General features: G+C 40.0%; 1 protein-coding gene across 2 annotated transcripts in view; it reads left to right on the top strand.

Annotated features, from left to right (window-relative positions):
• Positions 1 to 12,487, top strand: part of LOC126277900 (ras-related protein Rab6) — an 88,710-nt gene that overhangs the window by 30,682 nt on the left and 45,541 nt on the right. For both annotated transcript variants that reach the window (XM_049977467.1, XM_049977459.1), the window contains exon 5: positions 3,087 to 3,292. In XM_049977467.1, coding sequence (XP_049833424.1) covers positions 3,087 to 3,292 — 206 coding nt within the window. The remainder of the gene's footprint in view (positions 1 to 3,086; positions 3,293 to 12,487) is intronic.

The following is a 12,487-nucleotide window of genomic DNA, read 5'->3' as shown; positions in this document are numbered from 1 at the left end:
TCGCCTCTTATAACTGCCATCTGGTTTCTGTACAAATTGTAAATAGCCTTTCGCTCCCTGCACTTTACCCCTGCCACCTTCAGAATTTGAAAGAGTATTCCAATCAACATTGTCAAAAGCTTTCTCTAAATCTATAAATGCTAGAAACGAAGGTTTGCCTTTCCTTAATCTTTCTTCTAAGATGAGTCGTCAGGTCAGTATTGCCTCACGTGTTCCAGTATTGCTACGGAATCCAAACTGATCTTACCCGAGGTCGGCTTTTACTAGTTTATCCGTTCGTCTGTAAAGAATTTTGCAGCTGTGGCTTATTAAACTGATTGTTCGGTAGTTTTCACATCTGTCAACACCTGCTTTCTTTGGGGTTGGAATTATAATATTCTTCTTGAAGTCTGAAGGTATTTCGCCTGCTTCATACATCTTGCTCACCAGATGGTAGAGTTTTGTCAGCACTGGCTCTCCCAAGGCCGTCAGTAGTTCCAATGGAATGTTGTCTACTCCGGGGGCCTTGTTTCGACTCAGGTCTTTCAGTGCTCTGTCAAACTCTTCACGCAGTATCGCATCTCCCATCTCATCTTCATCCACATCCTCCTCCATTTCCATAATATTGTCCTCAAGTACATCGCCCTTGTGTAGACCCTCTATATACTCCTTCCACCTTTCTGCTTTCCCTTCTTTGCTTAGAACTGGGTTTCCATCTGAGCTCTTGATATTCATACAAGTGGTTCTCTTTTCTCCAAAGGTCTCTTTAATTTTCCTATATGCAGTATCTATTTTACCCCTAGTAAGATAAGCCTCTACATCCTTACATTTGTCCTCTAGCCATGCCTGCTTAGCCATTTTGCACTTCCTGTCGATGTCATTTTTGAGACGTCTGTATTCCTTTTTGCCTGCTTCATTTACTGCATTTTTATATTTTCTCCTTTTATCAATTAAATTCAATATTTCTTCTGTTACCCAAGGATTTCTATTAGTCCTATTTTCTATTGTTCCTCTGCTGCCTTCACTACTTCATCCCTCAAAGCTACCCATTCTTCTTCTACTGTATTTCTTTCCCCCATTACTGTCAATTGTTCCCTTATGCTCTCCCTGAAGCTCTGTACAACCTCTGGTTCTTTCAGTTTATCCAGGTCCCATCTCCTTAATTTCCCACCTTTTTGCAGTGTCTTCAGTTTTAATCTACAGTCCATAACCAATAGATTGTGGTCATAGTCCACATCTGCCCCTGGAAATGTCTTACAGTTTAAATCTTTGTTCCTAAATCTCTGTCTTCCCATTATATAATCTATCTGATATCTTTTAGTACCTCCAGGGTTCTTCCATGTATACAGCCTTATTTTATGATTCTTGAACCAAGTGTTAGCTATGATTAAGTTGTGCTCTGTGCAAAATTCTACCAGGCGTCTTCCTCTTTCATTTCTCTCCCCCAATCCATATTCACCTACTGTGTTTCCTTCACTCCCTTTTCCTACTACCAAATTCCAGTCACCCATGACTATTAAATTTTCGTCATACATTTCTTCAATTTCTTAGTCATCTGCAGAGCTAGTTGGCATATAAACTTGTACTACTGTAGTAGGTGTGGGCTTTGTAGCTATCTTGGCCACAATAATGCGTTCACTATGCTGTTTGTAGTAGCTTACCCGCATTCCTATTGTTTTATTCGTTATTAAACCTACTCCTGCATGACCTCTATTTGATTTTGGGTTTATAACCCTGTAGTCACCTGACCACAAGTCTTGTTCCTCCTTCCACCGAACTTCACTCATTCCCACTATATCTAACTTTAATCTCTCCATTTCCCTTTTTAAATTTTCTAACCTACCTGCCCGATTGCGTGATCTGACATTCCATGCTCCGATTCGTAGAATGCCAGTTTTCTTTCTCCTGATAACGACATCCTCTTGAGCAGTCCCCGCCCGAAGATCTGAATAGGGGACTATTTTACCTCCATAATATTTTACCCAAGAGGACGCCATCATCATTTAATCATACAGTAAAGCTGCATGCCCCCGGGAAAAATAACGGCCGTAGTTTCCCCTTGCTTTCACCCGTTCGCAGTACCAACACAGCAAGGCCGTTTTGGTTATTGTTACAAGGCCAGATCAGTCAATCATCCAGACTGTTGCCCCTGCAACTACTGAAAAGGCTGCTGCCCCTCTTCAGGAACCACACGTTTGTCTGGCTTCTCAACAGATACCCCTCCGTTGTGGTTGCACCTACGGTACGGCTATCTGTATCACTGAGGCACGCAAACCTCCCCACCAACGGCAAGGTCCATGGTGTATTCCCTTTCCCTACTTAATTTTCTGCGTTGTTGTGCTTTCTCCTTTGTCAAATTCAGTCCCTCACAAGTTACTCAGATTTCTACTGTATCTTGTTTTATTTTGCCTACTTGATTCTCTGCTGCCTTCTTTCATATATCAAAGCCACCCATTCCTCTTTTATTGTATTTCTTTTTCATGTGTCAGTCAACCATTGCCTAATGTTATCTTTGAAACATGCAGCAACCTCTGATTTTTAAATTTATCCAGTCCTCACAGCTTCAGTTCTGCCAGTACAATGTCTCCTACCTTCCAAACTTCATGGAAGCTCTCCTATGAACGGGTCATGTGTCGTGCTTGGGTAGCTCAGTTGGTAGTGCACTTGCCTGCGAAAGGCAAAGGTCCCAAATTCAAGTCTTGGTCCCGCACACAGTTTTAATCTGCCAGGAAGTTTCATATCAGCTCACACTCTGCTGCAGAGTGAAAATTACATTCATGTAACATTTTTGTATAGAGTTAATAAGGAAACCTATTCAGTTCTAGTTACTGTTTATTTGGATGCTGAGTACTACCTGTCAAAGAATTGTTTGTAAATGTATAGTTTACCTGACCAATGATACTTAAAAGCATTAAAACTGAACATTAGAAAAAGTATTAAATATGATGATTTAAATGTTTAAAATTATGCAGAAGAAAAGTCCTTTTTTAATGGAAGAAAATTTTCTCTTTGGTATTGAGAGTTAAATAAAATCCAAACCACACATTAGCCATATTTGTTAGTGTGTTGTCATTTGCACAATTACATCTAATTGATTCCATTTGCAGATGCGAATTCCTTTCATCAGACATCTAAATGGATTGACGATGTTCGGACAGAACGTGGTAGTGACGTAATAATTATGCTTGTTGGCAACAAGACTGATCTCTCAGATAAACGACAGGTCTCCACTGAAGAAGGAGAACGGAAAGCCAAGGAACTAAATGTCATGTTTATAGAAACTAGTGCAAAAGCTGGCTACAATGTTAAGCAGGTAGAGTAAACTTAATTTTCGTCTTGACATGGCTTATAGTAAGTTTGCAATAGGTAACATATAAATTAATATTTTGTTAAATTAATTTACGCTTGGAAGCAGGCTTAAAATTTTGTCTTGCATGAATGAAGGAGTGTTGTTGAAAATACCTGTTAACAGTTATTTGTATAAACTGTAAAATTGCTACTTCCATCTTTAGTACCTCGGTAATTTACAGAAACAGACTTACGCAGTGTCCATTGTTGCTAAGTAATATACTGTAGCATCTGCTGGATTTGGTGGCTGCTGTTGTTTTTATCTGTGCTAAAAGTGCATTGAAACTCGAGGCTCATCATGATGTTAAAGTTTCGTAGCACCGTATCAAAGTAACTACAATTAAAAAGTAACAAATATTCGCAAAATGTGAAAGAAAATTGGCAGTAAAATGTTTTCTCGTGCATACTTCAGCCTTCTTGAGCTTTCAAGGTGTTGCTTCGAAATACAGTGGTAGTGCTAGGCCTTTGTTCAATTACACACTACTTACTAAGAATGTAAATCTTTTTTGTTTGATATACGTATCATTTATGAAAATCACCTGAAACATAGAAATGTACACATTTTTATTTTAGAACTCATGTACGCAATTTGTACTAAATCTCCGTTAATTCAATTGAATTATTATTCTAAAAATAATTATCCCTATCTGAAGATGACAGTATAATGCTTGAAAAGAGATTGTTGAATCATAAAAGGTGCTGCTTTGTCATTCTTCTGTGTTTTCATTGGTTTATTTCAATGGAAGTTGGGCGGTATGTGAGAAGCTGCCTTGATAAGTGTTGCAATATGTTTATCAAAGCAGTGCACTAAATTTTCCTGTAAACATATTCGGTGTCTAGTTATTGTTTGCACGAACATAATTCAAGAAGTAGGGGGAGACATATGATCACATTTTTTCATATTAGTAGTGGAAATTCCTGTATGGAATAATATTTAAAATAAAGGAAAAGCAGTCACTAATATATAGCTGACTGGTTTGTGGTACATAGGGCACAGAAAAAACAGTATTTACACTATTGTTCACATAATGTAAGAAGGCAGCCAAATTTTCAGCCGTTCTGCGCATCCCCCTCTGGTAGTCACTGGTGGCCAATAATATTCGTTCTCTTTCTGAGCAGCTAGCAGAGAGTTACAGCTAGAGAGTGAGAATCTGCTGTACTGTTGCTGCATTTCACAACAGAATTATTCATTCAACTATCAATTTTCCCCCCCCATGAACCATGGACCTTGCCGTTAGTGGGGAGGCTTGCGTGCCTCAGCGATACAGATGGCCGTACCGTAGGTGCAACCACAACGGAGGGGTATCTGTTGAGAGGCCAGACAAACATGTGGTTCCTGAAGAGGGGCAGCAGCCTTTTCAATAGTTTCAGGGGCAACAGTCTGGATGATTGACTGATCTGGCCTTGCAACATTAACCAAAACGGCCTTGCTGTGCTGGTACTGCGAACGGCTGAAAGCAAGGGGAAACTACGGCCGTTATTTTTCCCGAGGACATGCAGCTTTACTGTATGATTAAATGATGATGGCATCCTCTTGGGTAAAATATTCCGGAGGTAAAATAGTCCCCCATTCGGATCTCCGGGCGGGGACTACTCAGGAGGATGTCCTTATCAGGAGAAAGAAAACTGGCGTTCTACGGATCGGAGCGTGGAATGTCAGATCCCTTAATCGGGCACGTAGGTTAGAAAATTTAAAAAGGGAAATGGATAGGTTAAAGTTAGATATAGTGGGAATTAGTGAAGTTCGGTGGCAAGAGGAACAAGACTTCTGGTCAGTTGACTACAGGGTTATAAACACAAAATCAAATAGGGGTAATGCAGGAGTAGGTTTAATAATGAATAGGAAAATAGGAATGCGGGTAAGCTACTACAAACAGCATAGTGAACGCATTATTGTGGCCAAGATAGATACGAAGCCCACACCTACTACAGTAGTACAAGTTTATATGCCAACTAGCTCTGCAGATGACGAAAAAATTGAAGAAATGTATGATGAGATAAAAGAAATTATTCAGATAGTGAAGGGAGACGAAAATTTACTAGTCACGGGTGACTGGAATTCGAGTGTAGGAAAAGGGAGAGAAGGAAACATAGTAGGTGAATATGGATTGGGGCTAAGAAATAAAAGAGGAAGCCGTTTGGTAGAATTTTGCACAGAGCACAACTTAATCATAGCTAACACTTGGTTTAAGAATCATGAAAGAAGGTTGTATACGTGGAAGAACCCTGGAGATACTAAAAGGTATCAGATAGATTATATAATGGTAAGACAGAGATTTAGGAACCAGGTTTTAAATTGTCAGACATTTCCAGGGGCAGATGTGGACTCTGACCACAATCTATTGGTTATGACCTGTAGATTAAAACTGAAGAAACTGCAAAAATGTGGGAAATTAAGGAGATGGGACCTGGATAAACTGAAAGAACCAGAGGTTGTACAGAGTTTCAGGGAGAGCATAAGGGAACAATTGACAGGAATAGGGGAAAGAAATACGGTAGAAGAAGAATGGGTAGCTATGAGGGATGAAGTAGTGAAGGCAGCAGAGGATAAAGTAGGTAAAAGGACGAGGGCTGCTGGAAATCCTTGGGTAACAGAATAAATATTGAATTTAATTGATGAAAGGAGAAAATATAAAAATGCAGTAAATGAAGCAGGCAAAAAGGAATACAAACGTCTCAAAAATGAGATCGACAGGAAGTGCAAAATGGCTAAACAGGAATGGCTAGAGGACAAATGTAAGGATGTAGAAGCTTATCTCACTAGGGGTAAGATAGATACTGCCTACAGGAAAATTAAGAGACCTTTGGAGAGAAGAGAACCACATGTATGAATATCAAGAGCTCAGATGGCAACCCAGTTCTAAGCAAAGAAGGGAAGGCAGAAAGGTGGAAGGAGTATATAGAAGGTTTATACAAGGGTGATGTACTTGAGGACAATATTATGGAAATGGAAGAGGATGTAGATGATGATGAAATGGGAGATACGATACTACGTGAAGAGTTTGACAGAGCACTGAAAGACCTGAGTCGAAACAAGGCCCCTGGAGTAGACAACATTCCATTAGAACTACTGACGGCCTTGGGAGAGCCAGTCATGACAAAACTCTACCAGCTGGTGAGCAAGATGTATGAGACAGGCGAAATACCCTCAGACTTCAAGAAGAATATAATAATTCCAATCCCAAAGAAAGCAGGTGCTGACAGATGTGAAAATTACCGAACTATCAGTTTAATAAGTCACAGCTGCAAAATACTAACGCGAATTCTTTACAGACGAATGGAAAAACTGGTAGATGCGGACCTCGGGGAGGATCAGTTTGGATTCCGTCGAAATGTTGGAACACGTGAGGCAGTACTGACCTTACGACTTATCTTAGAAGAAAGATTAAGAAAAGGCAAACCTACGTTTCTAGCATTTGTAGACTTAGAGAAAGCTTTTGACAATGTTGAATGGAATACTCTTTTTCAAATTCTAAAGGTGGCAGGGGTAAAGTGCAGGGAGCGAAAGGCTATTTACAATTTGTACAGAAACCAGATGGCAGTTATAAGAGTCGAGGGGCACTAAAGGGAAGCAGTGGTCGGGAAGGGAGTGAGACAGGGCTGTAGTCTATCCCCGATGTTATTCAATCTGTATATTGAGCAAGCAGTGAAGGAAACAAAAGAAAAATTTGGAGTAGGTATTAAAGTCCATGGAGAAGAAATAAAAACTTTGAGGTTCACCGATGACATTGTAATTCTGTCAGAGACGGCAAAGGACTTGGAAGAGCAGTTGAACGGAATGGACAGTGTCTTGAAAGGAGGATATAAGATGAACATCAACAAAAGCAAAACGAGGGTAATGGAATGTAGTCCAATTAAATCGGGTGATGCTGAGGGAATTAGATTAGGAAATGAGACACTTAAAGTAGTAAAGGAGTTTTGCTATTTAGGAAGTAAAATAACTGATGATGGTCGATGTAGAGAGGATATAAAATGTAGACTGGCAATGGCAAGGAAAGCGTTTCTGAAGAAGAGAAATTTGTTAACATCGAATATAGATTTAAGTGTCAGGAAGTCATTTCTGAAAATATTTGTTTGGAGTGTAGCCATGTATGGAAGTGAAACATGGACGATAACTAGTTTGGACAAGAAGAGAATAGAAGCTCTTGAAATGTGGTGCTACTGAAGATAAGGTGGATAGATCACGTAACTAATGAGGAGGTATTGAATAGGATTGGGGAGAAGAGAAGTTTGTGGCACAACTTGACTAGAAGAAGGGATCGATTGGTAGGACATGTTTTGAGGCATCAAGGGATCACAAATTTAGCATTGGAGGGCAGTGTGGAGGGTAAAAATCGTAGAGGGAGACCGAGAGATGAGTACACTAAGCAGATTCAGAAGGATGTAGGTTGCAGTAGGTACTGGGAGATGAAGCAGCTTGCACAGGATAGAGTAGCATGGAGAGCTGCATCAAACCAGTCTCAGGACTGAAGACCACAACAACTACTATCAATTCTTCTTCTTCTCACCCCCCCCCCCTCAGCGGTATAGCTGTGAATTTGTATGAAAGAACAGATACCGGCCAATGATCTTCAGTGCTGATGCAGCCCGATCGCTCAGACTCTTACGGGAATCAGGAGATAGACCGCTGCGAGTAATGAGTATAGTGAGCAGGGGCACTCCAAATGTAGTTTGTGGACAGTAAGTTTGAAATGTGGGTCTCACGGGGACCGTGCCAAAGATAAATCACTACAGTCGTACTATCCTCTGTATCCTCGACGGTTGTCAGTTTGTCTGCCATGTAAGCAGGAGATCTCGGGTTCAAGTCCCAGTTGGGGCACACATTTTCAGCTGTCGCCCTTGATATTTATCAACACCTGTAAGTAGCTAATGGTCTGGATTTCATTGTAATTTCATTCTTAGAGAGCTGCAAGATCACTAGTGGTATCATATATTCATATATAAATGTTGGAGCTGTAGGAACCGTAAAAACAGTTGGATTCATGTTGCCTGGAAAGCATTGAAATCACAAGGAACCTGTAACACAAATAGATAGTTATAAGAGTGAAGTTTTAATGTGCTTCACGTGAATGATGAATGCCCAACATAACAAAAATGTGTTAGTTATGCAGGCTTCAGTTGTAAGTGCTTCATCAAGATAAAGAATTTTAAATGATGTTGGTTCCAGATATGTTAAGAGTTTTTAGTTCAAAGAAGTGACCTAGATGCAGTATGAGCTATATCCCATATAAAGAATCCTGATTCAATAGGAGGAGGTAGTTCAACAGTGTATTAGGTTCATTAAACATGGGTCAATTATAATCATTCAAGATCTGTTGGAAAATGAGTGATGGTACTGTCGGTTTTGATGATCTTATAGGGATACGTTCTCAGATAATTATTCTGCTTGCTGACTCTTCTTCTGGTTTTATTTCTGAGAATAAACTTGTATTTACGTGCAAGAAAAACAGCAGTGATAACCATTCGAGAATTAACACTGTCAGTTTCGTGACGTGATTCACAATTCTTGTCATACCTTGCTTCAAAGTCGGTCATTGCCAGTAATAATTCAACTGTTATAGAGAAAATATCAAGTACAAACACCAGAAAAGCTGATATTTTTCTCTGGCTTAAAAATAAAAACATTAAACACCATATGAACCAGACTCGTACTGATCTGCTGCAGGTTGTTAATTTATACTGTAAAAGTCACATGACAGAACGTACAAACTTGACTTCCTTGCACGTGAATGGGACCACACAGTTTGCATTTACCCCTGTGTCGCTGTCATCGTAGCCCCGTGTTACAGTCATTGTAGCCCCATGGAATTAATTTGGGTAAAAAGTTTTAAAGCTATGTTGGAGAAGAAAAAAAACATTCAAGATGACCTACAGTGAATCACTTGTGCATGAGGCAACAGACAACATCCCACCTCTAGCGTGGGCAGTCTGTGTGGCATGCTGAAAAGCTTCAGAAAGAATAATTTGACAGGGAAGTGATGATGGATATAAGCCTTGAACCTATCATCGTAAATCTAAAATCAGATTGTTTGGAAACACTCATAGAAGTGACAGTGGTATTACAGTGTAGACTTCGAAGCTAAGTAATAATATTTCTTAGTTTTAAAGACTCGTTGCTTAAAAAACATATCAGTTGCATGTATATTAATGAGAACTTTCTAGCCTTTTTTATTAGGACTTTGTATCCTTTTGATGATGCGACTATAATGTTCAAGGACTATAATGTCAAAGGAGAAGTTAAGCTTCTTCCACTATGTTGTAAGCCTGTCATTTTCAAGTCACGAACTGGATAAGGCCCTAAAATGACAGTAACTGTTACTTGTCAAGATATTGGTGGTTTTTGATGTTGTCGGTCAGAAACCCTGGAGTTATTTACAGATGATGGTTAATTATTTGCTTGTTCAATGGATTATAAATACAGTCTTTCACTGTAATATCGAACATTTTAGTTTACACTCATAATGCCCTATAACAATGAAAAATGACAACTTACTGACCGTTCTTACGATAGTCTTTTACATGTCTTCTCCACCACTAATTCTTTCTTACACACAGTGATTACACTTCACTATGGTCACACATACCCACACCTCACACATTTTTTAAAATTCTATTGATCAGAAGCAGTTGTCAAGCAAATGTAATTATTTCAGTTTGTGCTTGAAGTTAATTTTGTTGTATATTAAATTTTGACTTATAATGCAGTTCAAATACAAATAAACAGTAATTATTGCAAGCAGTTTCAATATTGTTTTGAGAAAAATTGTTCTTCACGTCTTCAAAAGGTGTATCAGCTGTTCTCGCCTCCTGACATCATGCAGAGTAAATCTGTGGAGCAGTGGATGTGAATTAATATTTCTCTCATGACGAGGGGTATCTGTTGAGAGGGGCAGCAGCCTTTTCAGTAGTTGCAGGGGCAACAGTCTGGATTATTGACTGATCTGGCCTTGTAACATTAACCAAAACGGCCTTGCGGTGCTGGTACTGCGAACGGCTGAAAGCAAGGGGAAATTATGGCCATAATTTTTCCCAAGGGCATGCAGAGAGCTGCATCAAACCAGTCTCGGGACTGATGACCACAACAACAGCAACAGCAACAGCAACAACAACAACAACAACAACTCATGACGATTGATCGAAATTGGTTTTAATATTTATTATTCCACTCATAGATTTGAGCATATAATGCAATGTTCCGTAGGCAAACGAGCCTGACTGTTCTCCGCAGGGATGCAGTTTGCCAACGTGGTCTTTGTTTGCCCACTCTCTGTTGGCGCGCATGCCCAGCTCTCATCCCCCCATGCTTCCTTTTCGATCCCCGCGTTTTAGCAGAAGTGCCGGCCTAGGTGACGTGGGCTTTAGGACATGGGCTTACCATATTGGTATCTCAGCCTGTCACCCGTCCTATTGCAAGAATGTCAACCTTCTCCAATTCCATCAGTCCCTCACTTTCATCATTCTGGTCCATCATAATCATAAAATTCAAGCTCAAACCAAGCTTGACAGCCTCTACTAATTTTGCCATATCCTTTTGCTCTGTGACCAAAACTTCGTGGGTGCTATCACTGTTACAGAAACGCTTGCCTTTAAACAGTTAAAACAGTATTTCCAGTGCCATCTGAGGAAGCATATCCCTGTTACTCCTGTTACATGCTTGCACAGGATTACCTACAGCTAAGAGAGCCTGTCGTTCTGTTCTAACTTCTGTGAACCCTTCATAACTCCCCAACCGTGACTGGCTGACTTTCTACCTTCCACATACCAAAAATTTCCTCCCTCCTCCATCACACAGTGCTCCTGAACACCAATCATGTAACACTGTCATCAACCTGTTTTCCAAAATTCCAGAAGTATCAGTACTTTTCAAAGGCCTCACCTGTAGACCAAATCCCAAGTTCATCCATAGTGGATTGGTAAGGATCTTCTTCCTTTTACTCATTCTCTTCAGTGGAAACATTTCTCAGCCACACACTGCACTGACAACAGCCAACCAAAACCACATGTAGAATCTTGCTTAACAATTGCATTCTTGCAACTGTCATCTTCCTCCACTTCCATAGTCATCTCCAGGAAACTTTACAGGAATGCCTCACTTATAATCTGGCCCCTTCTTGTTTTCCTAAATTCCTCTTGAGTGAGTCCCACTTCACTCTTACGGAATAGACAGCTATCCGTAAGCTAAAAACCAATCCAGCCTTTATCATCCTTCCTGCAGACAAAGGCTCCACTACAGTGGTCATGAATCGTAGTGTCTATGTTGCTGAAAGTCTTCCACAAAGTTTGACACCTCTCTATACAAGCCTTACAGCCATGATCACGTCCCAGAAGTCCAACATAACTTATAGCAGCTCCTCAAGGCCTTCGGTCCATCCCAGAATCTGACATTTCAATCCATCTCCCTCCTCATACTAACTGCTCCACACACTCCTACCTTTTACCTAATCTCACAACCACACTCACAGATTTCCCTGCTGATTGTCCTGTTGTGGCTGGGTACATTGCTCCCACAGAACAAACCTCTGCCTTTGTTGGCCAACACCTCCAAACTACTGTTTATAACCTCCCATCGTACATTCAATATACAACTCGCTTTCTTCACCACCTTTCCACAGTTCCTGTGCAATTAACCCCAGATGCCCTGCTGGTCACTGTGTTTGCGACTTCCATATACAGGGTGGTCCATTGATAGTGATCGGGCCAAATAACTCGTGTAATAAGCGTCAAACGAAAAAACTACAAAGAACGAAACTTGCTAGCTTGAAAGGAGAAACCAGATGGTGCTATGGTTGGCCCATTAGATGGTGCTGCCATAGGTCAAACGGATATCAACTGCGTTTTTTTAATAGGAACCCCATTTTTTTATTGCATATTCATGTATTATGTAAAGAAATATGAATGTTTTAGTTGGACCATTTTTTTTTTCGCTTTGTGATAGATGGTGCTGTAATAGTCACAAACATATGGGTCACAATTTCAGATGAACAGTTGGTAACAGGTTTTTAAAATTAAAATACAGAATGTAGGTACGTTTCAACATTATATTTCGGTTGTTCCAGTGTGATACATGTACCTTTGTGAACTTATCATTTCTGAGAATGCATGTTGTGACAGTGTGATTACCCGTAAATACCACATTAATGCAATAAATGCTCAAAATTAT

The sequence above is a fragment of the Schistocerca gregaria genome, chromosome 1 (assembly GCF_023897955.1).
Source record: "Schistocerca gregaria isolate iqSchGreg1 chromosome 1, iqSchGreg1.2, whole genome shotgun sequence".
Classification (NCBI taxonomy): Eukaryota; Metazoa; Arthropoda; class Insecta; order Orthoptera; family Acrididae; genus Schistocerca; species Schistocerca gregaria.
This window is presented reverse-complemented; position numbering and strand designations above follow the sequence as displayed.